Genomic DNA, 22,897 nt, shown 5'->3' with positions numbered 1-22,897 from the left:
TAAGATCACTGGGTCGATACGATCATCCCTGGAAAAAAACAACAAATAAACAAGCATCCGTGATCTTTCTTCTGGCAAAAAATACAAAATTCCACATTTGTGCAGATAGGAGCTTGAAACCTCAACAGTAGGGTTCTCTGATATGCTGAATCTGATTGTGTGATTTTCATAAAGAGTCTATGACTTTTAGAGGGTGTTTCCCCTATTTTTGGAAATAAGGCAAATTTTCTCAGGCTCGTAACTTTTGATGGGTAGGACTAAACTTGATGAATCATATATACTTAAAATCAGCATACAAATCTAATTCTATTGGTTACTATTTAGAATTTCGGTAACTATTGAACCGGGCCGTTCCTTACTCACAGTTTGTTACCATGAACTGTTTGAAAAAGGTTTGTAAATATAGCCGGTGTGGAGGAAAAAGAAGATTTGGTAATGAATCCTGGAAGCAACTTAAAAGCTTGTGGTTTTTATACAGTGCCACAGTTTTTTCTCAAATCTGGAATTTGATCTGTCAGTTCTCTTCCTCAGAATAAGATCTGACGCAACAGCGTCTACTTAGAAAAGATTAACGTACCTTTCGGGTATTGTTTTGTTTCTCCTCTGTCACTTTGAATAGAAAGTTTGGTGAACTCTTGCAATCGCTGTCAACGCCCGGATCATGTAATTCCGAGCTACTATCATCGTCATTCCTGGAGTCGGTGTCCCGACTGTCATCATCTTCTATAACAAGGTCAAGAAAATCATCTTGTTTGTCAGTATCTGCATTGTCATCAGACTAAGCTGGATCCCAAATCATTTATGTGGGAAATGCTAAGCCTGCATTCCCACAGATTAATATTGACGGTATGGTTGGTAGCGTCCCAAATTCTAATTGCTATCGGAATTTTACTGCAAAGTTTAGCTCTCCAAATAGTTAGGAAATCGTTTAATAAATGGCAAAATTAAAAGACTTATAAATTGTTAAACCGACTGGAAGTGATATAGTAAATCCATACATGTGGAACGTATGACTTCGGAACATAAACTTAACATGGAATTCATAATCATAAAATATGTTTTTAACCGATTTAAACTGGCAAAAAATAAGGAATAAGATGCCAGTTTAAAGATACCTTTAATATTGAAATATTTTTCACGGCGGCAAATCTTTTCCTCTAAGCATTTAACGACAACACAATTCGTTAGATAGCAAGTTCTGCAAGTTCAAAATCGTTAGAAATCCAATAGAAGTAGCTAGACATGATGATATTGGTAAACCCACGTAATAGTATTAGTAGCTAGACGTGTTAGTTTGATGCTATTACAATCAAAACACTGAACACGAAGGAAAATCGGTTGGAGTAAGACAGAAACAGGAATAAAACAAAACAGCACTGAAAAGACGGCTACCTGTTTTATTCATGTTTCCCCCTAAAAAAAAGAACAGAAAACTGTAGAAAAAGTAGAATCAGCAACAGGGCCAACCTTTATCCCAAAACGTGCAAACGAATGCATCATGTAGCTGCGGGTTGACTCATTGCAAAAATTAATTAAGCGGATTAATTAATTAATTAAGCGATTAATTAATTAAGCTTTGACTCAAATAGACAAATCTAAATGCTTCTCAAGCTAGTTGACTTTCTTAAAAAAGAATTTTGACCTAAGTTATCTTGTGGTAATCAATTTAGTTTTACTATTTTTGTCTGCATTTCCCTTTTTTTAATCCATTCCTTTCAAATGTATAAAAATGTATATTGGCTTTTGCAGTTCTTAAAGGGTGGCAAAGTTATTCTTAATTGTGGTAGTTTCTGTTTGTTTTAGGTTTTACCTCACTCCTGTTATAGTTTCTGATCGTTTTAGGCTTCATCTCTGATATCATTGTAATTTCTAATCGTTTTAAACTTTGCCTCCTGTAAAAATGCACATTGTTTCCCTTACAATTGAACGTTCGCTTAGCTCAACCCCATACAACTCAACCTCATTTAAACGAACCTTCGTTTACCGCAACACCTGTGCAATTCAACTCCCGTTTAACTCAACCCACGTTTAGCAAAATCCCAGCTTAACTCAATCTCTATTCAACTCAACCATGTTCATCTATCTCCCCACTTAACTCAATAAAAAAGGTAAAGGATACGGCATTAGACTTTACAGTCCCTACCGGCGGTGCTGATCTCCGTTTCTTGGCCCTTCAGCCAGGAAGTGCAATGGGGGGTTGGGGGCCAGCCATCCTGTGCTTTCACACACCCTTCCTGTTTACCTTCCCCGGATTTCTCCAGGTACCCATTTAGAGCTGGGTCGACTCTGGCTAAGCTTACAGAGTCACACCACTGACCCCCGTCCCAACTGAAGAATTGGGTACACTGGGATTCAATCCTTACTCATTAAACCCTTTTCTAATCCAACCCTCATCAAGCTTAACCCCATTTAACTCAACCCTTGTGCAACTCAACCCCCGCTTTACTCAACATCCATTCAACCCAACCCCCGTGCAATCATACAACTCACCCCCCCCCCCAACTGTTTAGCTCAAAACCTGTTTAATTCAACCCTAATTCAACTTAAATCTTATTTAAATAAACCCCCATGCAGCCAACTCCTGTCTAATTCAACTCTATTTGCCTAAACCCCATTCAGCCTCCTTAAATCAACCGTATACCTAAGTAAAATATGGCTCTGTACTTTTGACCATATTTCATATGTAGATCCTACAATACTTTATTTGGTAGGTCATTTCACACCGCATTTCCTTGTTGAGAAGCTAGAATTCCTTTTTTTCCCGACCCAAATCTTTTTGAGCAGGTCCAATTCCTTTTCCCCGAACATTACTATGAGATGTCATAATCAATCAAATCCACTCAGAGAATTTTTAACTTTAATTACCGTTTCTTTGAAGATTGTTTTCTCCGCCTATGGTCATAAACAGGGACTCCTCTATATGACGGTTGCTGTGTATATGATCGAAATATCCAGAATTTTATTATTGCTTTTATTGTCTATTAAAAGAATTTGTCCCTTTTCAACTATAATTTATATGCACCACTGCCAAAAGGTAGGAAGTCTAAGTAAATCGAGCCAAAAAAAAATCACTACGTGCACACCACAATTAGTCACTATGAATCACTACATGCACTAGACACTATGAGATGCTACGCTGTCACTATAAAACACTAAGTCATCCCTATGGCAATCACTGTGAATACATGCAATTATACAATCAGTATGGGTTGTGGCTGTGTCAAAGTAACCATAGGTCTTCAATGGTTGCCAATAAAACGACAAATGTTTTCTCAAGTTTTCATAAAATGAAGTCTTTGAGGGAGATAACTGATTCCAACACTTTCTGCGCCACCTTCATTACGACGACATTTCCGTTAAATATATTTACCTAAATCATACAAAATATTCTAAAGAATTCAGGCATTTAAATGATTTTATTTATTACTTTTTGTTTTTAATACATAGATAAATTCGAAGACCACACTGCCTTTCCATGACGAAAGTAAAACAGTTCAAAATAGGGATGAAACCTTTCTTATTGACAGTGAACAGATATAAAATTTAACTGGATATTTCGGACACAAATGTAGTGTTAATTATCAGCAGTAAAACTAAAAGCAGTATGAACACTGCATATGTGTTCGAAATATCCAGTTAAATTTTATGTCTGTTCACTGTCAATAAAAAAGGTTTCATCCCTATTTTGAACAGTTTTACTTTCGTTTTTAATACAATTCTTAATCGGTTATATAAAAAGACAAAAATAAAATCTTTTCTCTCTTAATTCATTTCGAACTAAGTTCTTTTCATTTCGAACTAAAAACATCAAATGCAGGCCTTCCTTTTAATAAGAATTGAACCGTTTATTCTCAAATTCTCGTTCTATTCCACCTTCGTATGGAAAACGAATCTTAAGAAAAAATGTAACCAGCTTTTGAACCAAATACTAAATAATATGATGTTTTTCGTGGAAAAACCAATTTTTTCTTTAGACTCCTTTTCATACTGTTCATGCCATTTTACTTTTTTCAGAAGGTAATTTATACTTTTTACCCTCCAACTGACTGTACTCCTTTCTATTAATAATAAGTTGGTAATTTATTCTCAGAGTTAAGTTCCTTTACATCGCCTTTTGGAAGATATTTTCAAGGATAATTCACAATGAACACTTAAGACCTTCTCTTATCTTAGAAGTGTTATGTTTGAAAAATGTGGCAATATTCTTGTTATTATTTGGCCTTAGGGAGAGAATAAGAATTGTCAATAATCAGGCTTTCTTCACAATCTGAAGGAAATGGAATTTCCAGGGACTAGGATTAGAAACTGATAGGGCTTAGCCTGACCTAAGGGAGGATTCAATTTCCCGATATGTATGCCTTTTGTTGACTTCTTTCTGGGAGATGAGATCAACAAATATGTGTTTTTTTTCACTTGGAATATTTGTTGGGACTTTGTTTCGTGGGATAGGTTTGGTGTCATCCAAAAGTGATCTTGGAATACAATTACCTGCTTGTTTTTTACAGAACTTAATCTATTAGTTCTTTTCCTCTCTTTCTGTTGAATTCTATCTCCTCTGATTTTGTTCAATATCTACTGTACCATTTATGTCTTTATATACCATTACATCTACTATACCTACTATAGATTTATTCAACGTCTATGTGTTCAACCGCTAATTCTAATTGGTACGCTGCTTGTGCGCCACGTAAAAAGGAAAATCCGGATTGCGTACAGGTCAATTATTGGTATCAGACATCGGTTCTGCCGTAAATATTTTGCGTCGCTGGATTATGCCAATGCCCTTCCACATGTATTGTATATAACACCTTTTTGGAAATACCTGTCGTCCGCTCAGTGTGCAATATTAAGAGTTCTGTTTTTCGATTTGCGAAGTTCCTTCTGAGACTTCCACCATGGACGAGTAACTCCTATATCATTCGTAATTATGGTGTATCCGATCCTACAGTCTGTGTTAACCGTGTCGCCGAGAATTTTGTGAAAAACGCTTAGGGAAGAGCGAACCCATGGCTAGCCATCTTGTGCCAGTAGTTTTGCTAATGTACATAAGGTATAAATACGTTTGATGAGGTTCCTAGTGACTTTTTTTTCCTTAGCTATGCTCTGTTTTAATTCCATGTGAATTTTCGAGCAATAAAATTACTTACTTACTTACTATTGGCTTTCTCTTTCTCTATTTCTCCCTTTCTCTATTTTTTATTGGCATCTCTCATCCTTTCTCTATCTCTTTTTTCCCTCTCCCTCTTTCTTTCTTTCTCTCCCACTCTCTTCTGTAGGTCCATTGAGGGTTGCAATAGGGTGCTAGTGATGTTTACTTAGAATAAAATTCTTTTTCTAGAAAGATTAAGCAGAATCCTTGCGGCTTAGTACCATTCTAAGGCTGACTTCTTCAAATGTCGGTAGGCCTTCTTTAAACGTCGTCTGATCGCTCTCAAGACTGGCCTCTATTGGGCACCCCGATTCCCAGACCATAGCTTCCAAGTTTGTTTTTCCCATGGGTGATCGTATCGAACCAGTTCAAGTTCAAGTTCTTTGTTATTCTTTAACTATACATATTTAAAACTATTCACATAAGATCCCCGGCAGGGAGACTGGCTCGAAAGCCGGGCGACAGTAATCCTAGAAGATCGGGAGAGGTCTTGCTTGATCGCCAATCAAAAGCTATAGTGCCCTTTTTAAGTGATCAAAAATATTAGAGGGCAGATAACCCTCTCCCACGCCCCTTTTCCCTCAAAGTCGTCGGGTGAAAATTTTTTATATAGCCCATTTGTTCAGCCTTGTCCAAAGATCTAATAACTGTGTCTTTCAGGATGACTTGATCCCCCACAGATCCAAGGGAAAGGACTACAAGCTGTGAGCTTTGCTCGTTGTTTACATATAGTATTGGATATTGGGAAATGTACAGATATTTTTCGGTGGGGGGATTTATGGGGTAAGGGTATTATTTACGGGGAGAATTTTTCGTTGGGAGAGAATTACCCGGGAATGAACTTTCCAGAGAGAATTTTACACAGGGGAAATTTGCTAGAATTCATATATAAAATATTCTAATTTTCCACGGGAGAAATTCTCCATGGGAATTATCACCAGGAATACACCTCCATGGGAAAATTTCCCGCGGGAGAAAGATGGAATCGTGAGCAAGAAAGTTTCTGGGGGGAATTACAGCGAGGATGGAATTTTACGGGGTTATTTCCTGGGGGAGCGTTTTACACGGAGAAGCTTTCCACGGAGGAATTATTCTTGGGGCAATTTCCACGGAAAGGGAGGCTGGTTTCCCGACATTATTTGAAAAACGATCAGAAATTAAATAATTAAAACAAGTTTTTTCAACTGAAAGTAAGGAAAAACATTAAAACTTAAAACGATCAGAGCTTGTTCCGGATATGAGGGGTTGCCTCCGCCTCAATACCCGCTTTCTTAAGTAAATTCTTAAGGAACAACTCTTGAAGCACAAGAACCGTTTAATTAGAATAACTAGCCTTTTTAAAAGTGCTTAAAAACGTTAGCGTGAAAAGAGGGGCACTGAAGAGGAGGCAGTCTCCTCATATGCGGAATAATTTCTGTTCGTTTTAATTTTTAATGCTGATCCCTACTTTCAGTTGAAAAGCTTATTTTATCTAACATACAGAAAGGACCGATTAGTCGTGTTGATACGAAGCAACCAACAGACAGGCTGCACCTTTAGCCATAGATAGTGTTCGTGCCCAATCTAATTATGAATGACAGAGTTTATTTTTTCTTTATTCTTATTAATATTTTTTTTCACTTTATATTTTTTTTCAAAAATACCTCAATAGGCCTACGCATTTCTTCTCATCTTAGGCATCGCAATAGCGCTGCCTAAGTAGAAATCGAAGTGGGCACGCTTTGTATACTAAGAGGGACTTATGAGGAATTAATATAGTATTTAATCTATAGTCTATTTGACGACTGTGACAATACAGTGTCAAAAGGAAGTTTTAAACACTTCTTGGGGTAAAAGCGTCTTAAAGTTTAAACTAAAAAAAAAATAAAAAAAATTAAAAGATTTTATTCATCTACTCTTTGCTTATTAAAAACATTTTTTAGTTCTTCTTCTGTCTTTTTTATTATTAAGTTTTACAGAAATGAATTAAAAAGTAACAGAGCCACAATAGAAATAAATAAAATAGTTTTATTTTAACAAAAGAAAAGAGCTAAGATATGGCTTGAGCAGAGGAAAAAAACTACCAAAATTATAATGAACAATAAAGTAAAAATTAAAATAAACAAATGTTTGACTTTGAAAAAAAGAAGCCAATAATAATCTTATAATGTACCAAAAATAAAACTGATATTCAACTGAAAACAAACAGTAACTACTAGATATATGTTGGACTCCTCCAGGAATCAGCCTGAGTGAACTAGATTGATATGATAAAAATATAGTCGCGTTAATTTGGAAAGCCTTCAATGTCTATTTATTTGATGCTATAATGATAAAAGATAAATTACTTAACATATATATATATATATATATATATATATATATATATATATATATATATATATATATATATATATATATATATATATATATATATATATATATATATATATATATATATATATATATATATATATATATATATATATATATATATATATATATATATATATATATATATATATATATGTATAATGCTACAGCACAAACACAAAAAAAAAAAAAAAAAAAAAAAAAAAAAGGGAGACAGAAGGAGAAAAGGAAGACTGTTTTCCTAAATTAGTGATTAATATAGACCAGCACTTGAATTAGGCCTTAACCCTACTCATCCATACAATCACATAGGTCAAACAGCATAGCCACACACAATCAACCATAAAGAATAATCCATGTACAGGCAGTCATGTCGTCAATAAGTATAAGTCGTCATTTACCAAACAATAGAAAAAATAATATAGACAAATAATTCAGAGGCAACACCCAACATAAGGGCTCATCAGGAGAATACACTGGCCTATATAGAATTTCGCCACTCTAAATTCTCTACCCAGCACAGTGTTGTGGCTACCACAGAATATCCATGGCATCCCCGCGTCAGGCATCACCCCCAAAATACATGCCTATGAAAAACAGCAAATGTAAAACAACCAAGTAAAACCAAAAACAAGCTTATCCTGTTAATATATCCCTCCTTTTAGCAACAGCCAAATTCTTAGCTTTGGGTTTGTCCGACACATCTTGAACTTCTAGATGAGAACCCAGCGACATTCATCATTTAAATCTGTTTAATAGTTAATCAAAAACTTACTGTTATGTGACTACTTCCATAGGCAGAACTTATTTTGTCTAGTGCTTCTTCAAACATCACTTCATATCACTCAATATATTATATATATATATATATATATATATATATATATATATATATATATATATATATATATATATATATATATATATGTATATATATATGTATATATATATTAATACATATTTAGACAAGAGAGATTGGTTTTTGATATTTATTTTACTTATTAATATTATTATATAGGCCTGTTATATTTGTTTGAGTTATTTAGTTGAATTCATTGATATTGATTGTTGTAATCGTTCGTCCTAAGAGCTTTGTTTCTTCTTGGACGGCTACTTGTCAAATGATTAAACTGTGCATTGCTTTTTGTTTAATAGTTTAATTTAATTCAATACAATATTAAATATTGATAAACTAATTAAAGAAATAATAATTTAGTTCCTTCGAAAAATCTCTTTTTTTTTCTGTCCATCGAATATCAGGAGCCAATTCTTAGCTTTGGGTTTGTCCGACACATCTTGAACTTCTAGGTGAGAACCCAGCGACATTCATCATTTAAATCTGTTTAATAGTTAATTAAAAACTTACTAATTTAATTGTCATCATTTTTCCAAATGCAAAAATTGAAAGAAGTCGAATGAAAGAAATTTTGAGAATCAATAAAGAAGTGTTGCAGTGTAGAGCTCAAATGAAAGCCCAATTATTATTAATGGTGTTTTCATAACTGTATATGTTATTGTATAGCAATCCCAAGTTTAACTAGCTTTTCTTTTTGGGATGTAATAATGTTAATATTCTTCTTTTTTAAACCCCCTCCGTTTAATTCAAGAGAGTGTTCCCACGACAGTCTTGAAAGAAAGCAGTTTATGGAGAAAAAGGATGGAAGTTGATTTTATTATTAGATTTATTATAAAATGTACAAACAGAAAAAGCGGAAGATAAACATACAGAAAATTGCAAATATAATGAAAAAATAGAAAGAAAACTTAATTAGGTGAAGACTTATTTTTTCTCTCTATTTTGAGCTTCAATTTATGTCTCTGTTTTCTTCATGCAACACAACAAGCATATTAATTTTGTTTTCTGCTTCTCAAACCCATAGAAAATTAAATTAGCTTTCTTTCTTAGGGTGAAATATTTTGCCATGAGGCTTGTTTTTCACTGAATTGCCTGTTTTCTATAACATCAAATTTTTGTTTTTCTCACCAATGCAGTAAAATACGGTATACTTTCTTGATTTATTACCAAGTTTGTTTTTAGTTTTTCTTGCTTTTAAATCATTTCTTCCAAATGTGTAGAAATTTTGTTGTTAAATAAGCCTTTGAGAAAGATTGATTTTTGATATTTGAAGCAATCGGTCTAAATTAAAACGAATAATAAAATGAACTTAAAATGAATATAAATTACTGTAAGTAAGAGTAATGCTACCACTCCCTCTTGCCCCCTTTGTCCTTCGTGTTTTAATAGATAAGGGACAGCAAGAGAAAGAGCCAGTCGCCTCTTTATTGTATCCCCCCTTTGGACCTCCTCCAGAGCATATATGTATATATATATATATATATATATATATATATATATATATATATATATATATATATATATATATATATATATATATATATATATATATATATATATATATATATATATTAATACAACTATTCTATTGAGTTACACATCTGGATTTATCCCCACTCTTTTTTGGGACGTTGAGCGTATATATATATATATATAAATAAATATATATATATATATATATATATATATATATATATATATATATATATATATATATATATATATATATATATTTATATATATATATACATATATATATATATATATATATATATATATATATATATATATATATATATATACATATATATATACATATATATATATATATATATATATATATATATATATATATATATATATATATATATATATATATATATATATATATATATACATATATATATACATATATATATATATATATATATATATATATATATATATATATATATATATATATATATATATATATATATATATATTAATATAACTATTCTGTTAAGTTACACATTTGGATTTATCCCCACTCTTTTTTGGGACGTTTGTTGTTTTACCAGAGCAAATTACATTAGGCATCATCCCTAAATTAAGGCCCAGTAAGCACAAAAGAAACAGATACTATTAAAGCAATAAAGAGCCAAGTTTCAGATGCTCGGAACCTATCCTGTCAATACCACACGATTTTTCATATTTCAAAAGTTTAACTGCGATGTAAATATCAGAATCTGGAATGATTACTGTTGATCGGTTAAGTTTTGATGGATTAAGCACTTGTCGCAAATTTGCTTAAAATTTGGTACTAAGGGACTCGTCACGGTTACGAAAATTTGGTTGTAATGCCTAACCTAATCACTCTCCGAAATTAGTTGGTCATGTTTCATGGGGGATGGGGAGGCCTGATTTAAAAGGTGCCACAATTGTACTGGATTGTCTCTGACTTCACGGGAAATCTTTTCAACATTTGAGCACGAGTCTCGTGCACAACACGTTTGTAATCACTTTTGGCGTCTCGGAGAGCACGGAACAGAGGTCCACTCCGAGGTCTGTCGCAATCGCGCCAAAGTCGATACCAGAATTTAGCCTTATGTTTCGCATGCTTCACACAAGGATTGTCCCAATCTCTTTTACGCGTGCCTGTACTCATGCGGGAAAACGGTACTGAATTTGTCTTAGCATATTTAACGCCTGGACTATTTCTGCACAGAAAACACCGAAGGATAAACGATATTTTTCACACTGAAATGTTAGTAAGCGAAATGACACGTTTATCCTACGTAGTATAAAGTCCAGGTAACTTTGGTATACGGCGGGGTTAATTTTCTTCTATTTTCGTCTTTTACGCCACTTGTATTCAGGATGATTAGGGAATAGAGCCTGGAACGGGACTGACAGCTGGATTCTGAAGTGATCGCTACATGCAGATTCATGGTATACTGCCGCTGAGTTACCTCTTGTGTCGAAATTCATAAAGAAATAGTCTATGTCAGAAGTTGAATCCGATGCCTCGTTAAAGAGCGTAAACTGATAGTCTTTCTGAACATGAGTATAAGACGGGGGAAGACTAGATTAAATTATACAGAACAATCTATCATTTTGTGGGCTAGAGTTAAAGTCCCCGCACATTATTATCTTGTTGCTCCGACGCTTCGCTAAGAACCTGCTAAGACGTGAACAATCTCGGATGAATTTGGTTTCAGACTGTTGTTTCCTGTAGTTTGTCGGCAAATAAACATTCATGAGAACAGGGCTTTGTCTATAGACAAACTCCAAAGCCATAAAAAACTCACAGGCATCAAGTAACGACCTATTCAAATAATTACTGGCATTGACAGAGAGGCCTCCGCTCCGACGACCCACTGCCGAGGAACTCATGGCAGGGTGAAACAGGTAGGTCTGATTTGGCACTTGATGAACAACATTTTTATTTTCACTCGTAAGCAGGTGTTTTTGGACTTATACAATGTCATGTCTAGCGATACAGTGATACAGGAACTGTAACTTAGCCGAGTTATGCAAAAATACCACATTATACATAAGACTGACATATTGTGAATTGTCCAATAAGAATAATTCTGAAACAAAAGTAACATCAATGATGTGAGTCATATTGATGAAACCTAAACAAACGGAAATACTAGCAAAATATGAACATGGAGACGTATTAGGACACAAGATATATTAAGATTTATATGTGTACATATAAGATGTATATGACTTAACAGCCGTTCGTTAGTGATAAGATCATTAGCAGTTGGTGGCGATATTGGGACACATGGTTAAAATGGGCAGCAATGCCCTGCTCCGTGATGTTTGGTGTTGGAATCCTCCAGAAGTTCGACGTTACAAACGACAAAAGGCAACAGTTGGACGATAAATTGAAAAAGACGCAGCGCTCTCAAGAACATCCCTAGATGATATTCGGCGGAAGACGCAGGAAGGATCATCTTGAAGAGGTATTGTTGCCGGCTTATGTGCCGACCGATGTGAGAAATCCTAAGTCTAAGTACAACGAAGATACCTGTTCTATAATAGTTATGCTATGTATAATTTCGAATTAAATCGGTACTTGCTTCATGTTTCATTCTGCTAGCAAAACACTAATAATGATAATATAAATAAATAGTACGAGTAATGATATATTTATGTATCATTTATGTATAGTGCGTCAAGTAATATATTTTTTATCTTGCACTTCTTACAAAAATTTCGATTGCTATTTAGACAACATAAATGTTTGTGTTATTTTGTACTTCATAGAATAACATAAGCTTTTCTCAAAACTTGTAAGTAGGACAAACTGGGCAAGACTAATTCACTAACTCTAGTTTGTGTCATATCTTTAGGTCTGGTGTTATAAGTCTTATTAAAGTAATTTTCTCCCCTTATTCTTTATTTAATTTTCAATTTTAATTATAATTGTCTATTTTTGTATTTGTTTGGAATAGATTTATTAGGAGATTTTTGTCTTACTGTCAAAATTATATATTTTACTATCAGATCTTGGATTGTAATCTTTGGATTATTATGAACCGTTGGAATATTATTGGATTATTGTATTGTAGTATATTTCGTTTAAAAACTTTTATTTAATTATATTGTTAGTATTTCTAAACAGACCCTTCTGTATGATGGCATACAAGTCAAGTTTTGACTTGACTGACAGCGCTTGTCAAGTTTTTTCTAAACACGAATTGTTGCATTTCAATGCAGTTCCGAATATAGGATTTCTCGACGGATTTTGCTGATATGTTTCTTATGATTCTTTTCAGGCTAGAATTTCTATTCCTGCTTTATCTCTACCGATTTGAATAACATGAGGGGAAAAGACTTAATATTACTGCTCCCAAGCCTCTGGAGTCAGTCACTGGTTAAGTGTTAGGCTATCTAAGAGCTAACTGCAAATAGTTCTGAAACAAATAATTTACTGATAATTATCGAGTAAATTACTTTGAAAATTATTATACCAGGGACCTATTGAAAATCGTTTCTGAATGCCTTCATGAAGTAATCATCGGATTCCTGATCTTGAATGTAAAAAGTTTCACAGAGCTCAAATTACTAAGAGTTGTAAAAGTCACTGCCTATAATTTGCGGGTAATGATGGCTGTAGTTTCGTAGTTAGTAAATAAAAACTTACCAGCTAGAGTCTTAGCAGGTGATCAGGTTATTTTCTTTTTCAGAAGCCCTGCTTACAAGGGGAATCATGGTTTTTGGTCCAAGAATGATTACTAGTACTTGTACTGTAATTTTCTACGCTGATAATTTGAATGTGCATTCATAATTTTTTTGTGACCCTCTCTTTTGCAGATCTCTTCGATGATCTTTCTTTTAAATTTGCATTTGTCAAAATACAGGAATTCTGTTTGCCAAAGATGAATTGAATCATTATGGAAATTGTCTAATGTAATTTAGTACGCTCAATTCAAATCTATAAGCATTTTACGGTGCTAATTTGTGGGCACTAATTTCTTAGCTCCTATTTCCTGTATTGTAGGTTGTCCACAAAAAACTCGGGGTCATGTAAGAATCATTATTTGGATTTTCTAATTCTATCAAACAATTTCTACCAGATTTGTGCAAATTTTAATTACAAAGTTGGTAATACTCGTTTCTATTTTTATCATTTCAATATCATTGTTATATTTTTCGAATATACCTGTGTTTGAAATATTTGCAAACTGAAGTAGACTAAAAAATGTAATATATAATTTTCTAAATAATTCCTTCCATTTAAAAAGGAACCCCTTCTCCTAATGGTTTTTATGCGTCCTAACTGAATATATAATTCAAAAATCTGTTTTTTTTTATTTTTATTTGAAGATTTTTTTTAACATATGTTTGCGAATCTTCTTCGAGAAGAAAAGAGATGGCGCAAAATATTACAATATTTAAAACACGAGAGCACAAGAAAACTAACATGGGATAGACCTAAGTGACATCTGCTGTCAAGAAAGGTCCAAAATCCGGCTGATGCTGCTAACATAGGATAATTATATCATATCAAATAAAATAAAAATATAGTGGAAAAACGTTAATAAAGCTGAAGTGACTTAGAAAATATGTTTAAAGCAAAGTTTCTGCACATTATCAGTATCGTTTCAGAGTTCAAACTGAAAACATATATAACCGGATATCCTATGAACATTATTAAACCATCTCTGACGAGTGCGCATCTCAGACAAAGGATATTGTTTGCCCCCGAGGCAGGGCTCTGCGTCAGTGAAATGTCAATTAGATTCTTACACTGTCATGTTTTGAGTTTTGTTGAACGATCTATGAAAGTTGGAGTGAAATTCGACAAGATAGTGAAATCATGTTGCGAATTTTTCAGTCATGATGATATTATTGTCACCAAAAAGACGTTGTATGAGGAGGTAGTACCAAACGAGCGATGTATCAAGCATGTAAACGATAAAGATAATGTCATGGAAAATAATGTCATGTGAAGATAATGTCAATTGCTTCACAAGTGTATTAAGGAAAAGCAGCAGCTACCAAAGTTTCTTATTTATGACCCACGAGAAGTCCCAGCGGCATCTGAGTTAGTTGGAGCTTGCATTACTTCTGCGGTTAACCAAATGTGTCGAAAGCTGGACAATTTTATGCATTGCGCGACTTCTCAGCCAATCCCATCCCTTTCTATTAATGAGAAGAATCCACCGAAACCATTATCATCTCACGAAACACGTAAAAATGTAACCTAATCGGCCGTTGGTCTGGAACAATCCAGTGATATTGAGATCCGCCAAGGAAAGTGTGAGCTTCGTGTCCTAGTTAAGTGCTCAAATAAATCTGAAAAGATTGCAGGTTTGCTGAAAAACATTGACGCGAATATGTCAGTCAAGGTGAAGGCCAAAATATTTTTGGGCATTATTAAACGTCTTCCCGTGGAGTTCGAAGCCTCGCTCACTGATTTAGTGAAGAATTGTCAGAAAGCCGAACGCTGCTGGATAAGTCGAGCTTTTAAGCCTTGTTTTCCTTCGGACGCAGACTTACACTGTGCTTTAACAAATCCCCTAAGCTGGAGTACGAAAGGCTCCCAATCGAATTATATCGTGTTCTTCCGCGTAGATGCTATCAATGCCAACAAGCTGATGGTCACCTGGAAAAAAATTGTCCAAACTCTAAAGTTTGCTCCCATTTTGGGGAGGAGGGGCATGATAGTCCGAAGGCTTCTCCCAGTCAAAAGAGAATGAGATGTACCGTGTGTAAATCAGATTGCCCTGAACATAGAAAATACAGCGAACGAAGATCATTAGCTCGTGATGACCGGTGAAACTGAGGTCTCGATTTATTCGTGAAACTTAAATGGTAAAGTGTCAGAGAAACTACCGTTACTAGAAGAGATGTTAAGGAAATCGGATGTTTTGTGTCTACAAGAACATTTTTTATACCCAGACAAGCTTATTTTTCTGAATGTGTTGAATGGGCTATTATTCAGTTCCCCAGATATCCTACGAAAAGTGTGCGGCCGCCCTTCTGGAGGTATAGCGATTATCTGCAAACGCCCAGCCACAATTGTAAAGAGTGCGGATTGCTTTATTAGTATTCAGATGAGTGATCTTGTCGTGATTAACGTTTATTTGCATACAAATTACGGAGATCAGTCTTCCTTAAGAAGGTTTCATACTCCATTTCGACTTCTCGCCATGTGTGTCAAGCAGTCCGCTCGGAAAAAGTCTCGCTGTCTAATAATTTGGGACTTTAACTGTAATTTGGCGGATGAAAAGTGTTCTCGCCCGCAACTCATCAAAAGTATGTTACTAGAATCTTCTTCCCTGCTGCAAAAAGACAAACCGTATTTGTACATTTCTACTAGTAATACTGTGACGAACTTAGATCACGTGCTATATTCCGGCAGCGCTGATTATGAAGTGAAAGTTAATTCGGAAGGTTTTTATAGCGACCACTCGCCCTTTTCCGTAGCTGTTCCTATCCAGGGTCCCAATGTTCAACGTGATCATAAATGGCGAAACCGAAAAATGTGGGAAAAAACGGATCCCTCGCTGTTTCAGCCAGTTAGTGACGAGATCCTTGATAAGATAAGAGTACCATTCAACCTCCTCCAGGTAAATTCAAGTTGTAGCGAGCCAGAAATCCTTCTTCAGTTAAATATCTATTGTGCAGAGATTATTCATGCTTTGAAATGTGCAGAGTCTGTGGCATTAACAGTATTAGAGTAAAAACTGAAAAACTCGGTTTAATCTTCTGACTCTTTACTTTCAAAAAGCGTGCTCTGACTTGAAGTTTTGGCTGAGAATCTGGAACGAGTGTGGCAGACCGAGATCCAACGCTGTGAATTCGGTTCGTATATTTTGCAAGCGCAAATTCTACCGTGAACTAAGTCTGCACATGGCAGAGGTGAAAATTAATAGAGCTAACAAAATCGCTGAAAATCCCAATTTGATATGGAAGCTACGTCCTAGTCCTTCTGGTGTTCCGAGCTCTGGAGTTATTCCTGTACCTGAGTGTACAGGAGTTTTTCTGAGCAATTACAGTGCCCTGATAGTAATGCTCAAGTTGAATTTGACTAAGAGATTGAAAGTATTTTACAGCCAAAGCCGAAAACGGGCAGGGTTGCTGTCTCATCTGGCATGATTGAAGATATAGTAAGAAAACTGAAGAAAAAATCATCGTCTGGATGCGATGGGCTTTGTGCGCGACATTTGGAATTGGGTAGTGCCTTGTTATGTGGGCATTTTGCTTTGTTATTTCAGATGATATTTTGTTTGGGGGTTGTACCTGATAATCTTTGTATTGGGTTAATTCCACCAATTTAAAAAACGGTAAATCAATTTTTACTTGTAATTCGTATCGTCCATTACGGTATCGACCGTATTATCAAAAATTTTTTAGCTGTTGATTATTCATGATGTTTAGAGGATTTGTAAAATGCCTCCCTTCCTTTTCGGTTTTCAGTGGGGGCTTGGGGGCTTCCAGGCACTGAGATCCCTTTTTTCGGCATTGGTAGATTCTGTTGGGAAAGGAGAAATTTTGGTTGTTAGTGCATAGGATATTACTAATGCATTTGGTTCATTGATTCATTCATAGGTGATGTTGGAGCTGATTAGGCGTAAAGTCGCAATTGATTTTGTCCTAAATCACCTGCAACCCTACCTAAAGGTGCGCCTAAAAATTCAGGGGTCAATCGTCCCGGTTGATATTCCTGTGTATATAGGTATTAAACAGGGCGCAATTACGTCACCGATGGTGTATAATAATGCTACACTGCCAGCTAAGGATAGCATACCGATTTTGTGTGTTGTAAAAGCGACTAACGCGTCAGTATTATGTTATGTAGACGACATGCTAAACTTAAGTCCGTCAGTGTCTAGTCTAGAGGAGAGTTTTAATGTGATTTCAGGTGAATTTAGAAAGATTGGGTTGAATCTTTACGCTGGGAAATCCCAAGTTCTTCTGTTTAATTGCCCGTCTGAGCTGGTTTCAACTATAGTGAATCTTGGTGGAGCATCCGTTGTCCCATCTCAAGAGCTTATTTACCTAGGTCTACCTATTGGAGATTCAATATCTTCAAAGAGAAAGTTTTCGGTGGCTAGAACGGAAAAGAAAATCCGGGCTGCTTATGCTTCTTTAGTGCTGTTGCAAACAAATATGACAAAAAAGCTCCTCGCGAAAATGTATAATGCTGTTGTTTTTCCCCATGTCTCATACTTAGCTCCGTTCACAGTTATTCTGAATGAAAGTGATAAGAAACAGATAAGAAAGCTATTTTTTCGTAATACGTAGTTTCTTCTTAGTGTTCCGATATAGACCCGTAACACCGTACTAAAACAAAAATTACGGAGTTCTCGACCCGATCATACAGCTGGATAATTTATATGTAAAATTGTCGTCAAAAGAGGTCTGCCACCCTCGGAGTGTTTTACTTTTTTGAAAAGTCTGTGTTATTGATGGGCTATAAAATACATTCGTTCATTCACTCATTATAAGTTAGAAATTTTGTTATTGTAGAGTTTCCTTTATAAAACGGCGTAGAAAAGCGTGAATTTCCTTGAGTTTTCTTCCTCTCAGTTTCTTCCTTGTATTAATTACAATTTTCTTCTGTTTTGCAGAGATTTTTCAATACTTGCCACAATCAAGCCAGAAAGTCCAAGTGGAGGCTTTTTATTTGGAGTAGCGAACCCCATGGATACAGTCGTTCTTCTGGGAGTGGAAATTAGTGATGGAGGTCCAGGTCGCCAAAATATAAGCTTGATTTACACTTCTGGGCAGAATCCTACTGCAACTCATGTAAGTTTTCTCAAACAATACTGTTTCTGGCTCTGCTTGGAGGAGCTAATCATGCTCTCGACATTTCTTAGCACGCTGTCTAATACATTGAGGTGTCATGCTGGCATCATGTGCCACTAATGATGGTTTAGGCCACTTAAACCACCACAATGTATACGGTCCGAACAGCTACTTGACGATCTCAATTATCTTGTGGTATTATCTAGGGTGCCGTTGGTAATACCATGTGCTGCCTTTGTTCTGAAAAGGGTATACCAAATTTTAGTTAAAATTATTAGTTATAATTTTAGTAAAAAAGAGGTATTTTTTCAATTTTACCATTTTTACCATCTTTCCCATTTACTTTTACCAATTTTACCATTTTTTGGTTAAAAATGGTTGTCAACCAATAAGGGTCGTATCTGACATTTTTATGCTTCTGAAATTATTGCCAAAAACTATTTGCTTACCAGTTCTTATAGCAAGGATCAGTAAGGCATTCGATATCCAGTAACATCTTAATCCTTCGTATTGACATTAACCTGCTGATCTGCTCTTTGAGAACAGTTTAAAAATTAGTTTTGATAATCGTTTCAGAGGTGAGAAATTGACGGGTACGATTTGTTGGCAAAACAGCGCCAAAAAAAATTTTATCCACAGATTCTAATCTATATTTGGAATCGATTCTGATCATCAAAAAGTGCTAACAACGCTAAATAAATTTTAAACTAAAAGAAAATAACATAACTAATGTATAAAGAGTTTAGTTTTTGAAATGATTTTACAGGGCAAACAAAAAATATGTGAACAATAACTAAGGTAAATTCAGTTTTTTTGCCCCTAAAACGCAAAGTTGCCGTGAAAAGCAAAGGTAAAATAAGGCTATATACATTTTAATTTTTGGACTTTTATTGCCTAGGAACTTAAACTTAAAGGCGTTCACGTAATGTCATGGGCGCTCATATTAAGGGGGAGGGGCTCCAGCCCCCCGACTGAATGATGCGGCCTTATATTGTTATTTCTAGATTTCTAATATATAGCATTGGAAGCGCCGATTACACCAGGTAAGTTCCCCCTAAAATTCAGCTAATGGGTGCCCATGAATAATTTTGACTGGGGCTGTGTGTTATTGGTATGTTTTCTTTAGAATATACTACAGAAATGATGAATTCACTGTAAAATTTGGAAAACATGCAAAAACAGGATCATTTTTAAGTAATAATATTTTTGGGGGTGAGCAGTGTGTTTCTAAACTGTATGTCTAAAGTGTATGCATTTTTCTTGTAGAGAAATCGTCATTTGAATTACAGAAATATACACCAAAATTGAATAAACCAAAATTCCTGAACATTTTGGGTACATCCTGCCATCGATTTGTTCAAATAAATTCACGTCTCTCTTCACATTAGATGGCGAGCGTAGCAAATATTCAAAATGGGCGTATTTTACGAAAGCTGTCGGACTATAAATATTTTTCTAGATGAAATATATTTCATTTCGAGCTTATTTTTACAGACTTATTTAAGCTTGAGAGTTTAAGTTAAAATAACTAGATAGTTTTAAGACGGAATTTGTCGAAGGACTTACTATAGAGGTTTAAACCCACTTAGTCTCACTTACCATGCTTTTTACTGGCTTTTCTAAATAAATTTTGTTTAATAATCCTTGTTTTACAAATCTAAAAAATATATTAAGAAAACATATTTTTTCTGGAAAAAAGCCCACTTATAGTCTATATGTAGTCAAATTGTTGGAAGAAAAGGCTACGTCTTCCCATCTAATTAGGTTTAGGAAAAAAAAAGAAAATTCACTTTATAGATGGACTGTATGAGACTGAACATTTGTTTATAGAAGCGCTGCAGTAGTGGCGTCACTGCGTGATCGTGTAAGAGCATTAGCCAATGCGGCTACGTATTGCTTACAAACAACCCGGTTTCTATCAGAATAGATTGCATAGAACGACGAGCTTGGTTAGCAAAATCTATTACCTTGCCTTAAATTACCTTAAATCGCATTTACAGCGAGACAAGGTGGACTGCATCCTCCTGTTGAACATCTTGCTGTTGAATTGATTAGGTGAGACAATTAGTGGGTGTGATGGGGTGTGGGGTTCCAATGGTACTTCCATTCCGCGTTACTCCACTCCAAATCGATTGCATTTTTGAAAGAATTGATCGATTCATCAGTGACAGTCTCATTGGAAAGACTGTTCCAAGTAGGGACAGCACGTCGTGAGAAAAGATTTGTCCTCTCTTTACGTTTTCAGGGTTCCTGTTGCAGCTTTATTGAGTGGCCTCTTGTCATGGTGGCAAGGGAAGGAGTAAAAATGGAGTTAGCCATGTTGTTTTACTGCATTTTCTTGACAACAATTGTATCTCCTCTGTACCACCGGTAAGCCAATGTGGGTATCTTCAGGCAACGTAGACGTTCAAGGTAGGGAAGCTGTTGGTGTGGGATACAAAGCTTATTTTCTCTTCTCTGTACGCTCTCTAGGGCTGCCACATCTCCCTTGTATTGATAATTTGTAACGGGGAAGCCAAACTCCAAATGTGGCCTTACAAGAGCATTATATAATTTTCTTATTATCAGAGGATGACGCGATGATATGGTTTGTTTAATTAGTCCCAGGGCTCTGTTGGCCTTAGCAACTTGTTGCATAGTGTGCTCATGGAATTTAAACTTCCTGTCAACCATCACCCCTAATTCTCGTTCACTCTAAACAGCCTCAACTGGGATACTTGTGCCAGATCTATCCAGCATAGAGTATGAAATCTGATTGTTGTGGGGACCCATGTGCAGGACAATGCAGGGCATTTTGATGGATTGAACTCCATCATCCAAGTAGAAGCCCATAAGGAGAGACCATTCAAGTCATTTTTCAGGGTTCCATCAGCAATTCCAATTAGTTTGCTATCATCAGCGTAGAGAGTGATGGGGTTTTGTAGAACGTCCTCACAATCATTAATATGTATATAGAAAAGAGGGTGGGGCCAAGGATGCTTCCTTGGGGCACCTCGTTTATAACTGGTGCGGGTTCTGAAAATACGAGGTCTCCATCATCAGAGTAGACCATAACTTTCTGGATTCGGCTAATCAGAAACGATCTTATCCACTCCACAGTGTCAGCATGAACTCCATATGCATGGAGCTTGTGTAAAAGATATTCGTGGACTACTTTATCGAAGGCCTTGACTTGATCGAGTGTAACAGGACATCAGCTGCTTTATCTTCCTCAATTAGTTTAGTGACTATATCATAAGACTGGATCAGGTTCGTCTCAATGGACCGATTCCTTCTGAAACTATGTTAAGACTTCGACAGTAAGCAATTTTTTCTATGTGGTTAATAATAGCGTTATTGAAAATACTTTCGAGTAGTTTAGAAATGACTGATTTGAGACTCATAGGCCGGTAATTTTCAGGGTTATTTTTATCTCTCTTCTTGAAAATTAAAACTATATTGGCTGATTTTCAATCAGCTGGTACCACCATCATCCTTATGGACATCTTAAAAATATCAGCCAGTGGTGTGGCAACAAGAGCTGCAGCTTATTTCAGCAAACGCGTATGAATGCCATCGGGGCCCCGGGCCTTGTGCGGATCCAACTTATTCAGGCGCTTGAGAACATCTTCCGCACCAATCACAACAGATGGCATTTCGTGGACAAGGTTCCTTTCTGGGAAGGGGGAGGAGGAGATACTGGAACTGAATGACAGAAATTAGTGGCAAATGGGGCATTTAAACAATTTGCGATGTCTGTGGGGAATCAAGCACAGCAGCATCTGAACGTATAAGCTGGCATATTCTAGGTCTATTAGGTATTAGAGCTGGAAACATACTTCCAAAACTTTTTGGGGTTGTTTTCAAAATGACAATGTTTTCGTTTTCTCTGTGTATGTTACGGAAGTAAATTGCTTCTCAACTGCAAGCAAGCATGACTTAAAATTGAACCACGAATCATATACATTATCACTAACAATCAAAGATTGCCAATCAACTCCAGACAAGTGTTCCCGGATTTTATCATAATCTGTATAAGAACTTTTTGTCATATTACTTGGCCTAGTGGAAACCAGCACCGAAAACATAACACAATTGTGGTCTCTAGAACCGATTGCAGGTAAATATTTGAGACACGTGACTGTGTCAAGGTAATTTATAAATACCGAGTCAAGTGTAGTTGGGTTTTGACCATCTCTATAGCGGGTTGGTTGATCAATCAGTTGAGTGAGGGCGAGATTTGCTACAGAATTCACAGTGTTTTGGGCAGGGTTGTTTGGAGTTGTGAAACCGTAGCCGTCAAACCA

At 35.5% G+C, this 22,897-nt stretch overlaps 1 protein-coding gene across 13 annotated transcripts in view; it reads left to right on the top strand.

Annotated features, from left to right (window-relative positions):
• The window catches only part of LOC136031053 (collagen alpha-1(XVIII) chain-like), a 442,617-nt gene that overhangs the window by 126,720 nt on the left and 293,000 nt on the right, over positions 1 to 22,897 (top strand). For all 13 annotated transcript variants that reach the window (XM_065710278.1, XM_065710277.1, XM_065710270.1 and 10 more), the window contains one exon: positions 18,434 to 18,611. In XM_065710278.1, the coding sequence (XP_065566350.1) occupies positions 18,434 to 18,611 (178 nt within the window). The remainder of the gene's footprint in view (positions 1 to 18,433; positions 18,612 to 22,897) is intronic.

Source organism: Artemia franciscana, chromosome 9 (genome assembly GCF_032884065.1).
Source record: "Artemia franciscana chromosome 9, ASM3288406v1, whole genome shotgun sequence".
Taxonomy (NCBI): domain Eukaryota; kingdom Metazoa; phylum Arthropoda; class Branchiopoda; order Anostraca; family Artemiidae; genus Artemia; species Artemia franciscana.
Note: the sequence above shows the minus strand (reverse complement) of the source record. Positions and strands in the feature narration are given on the sequence as shown.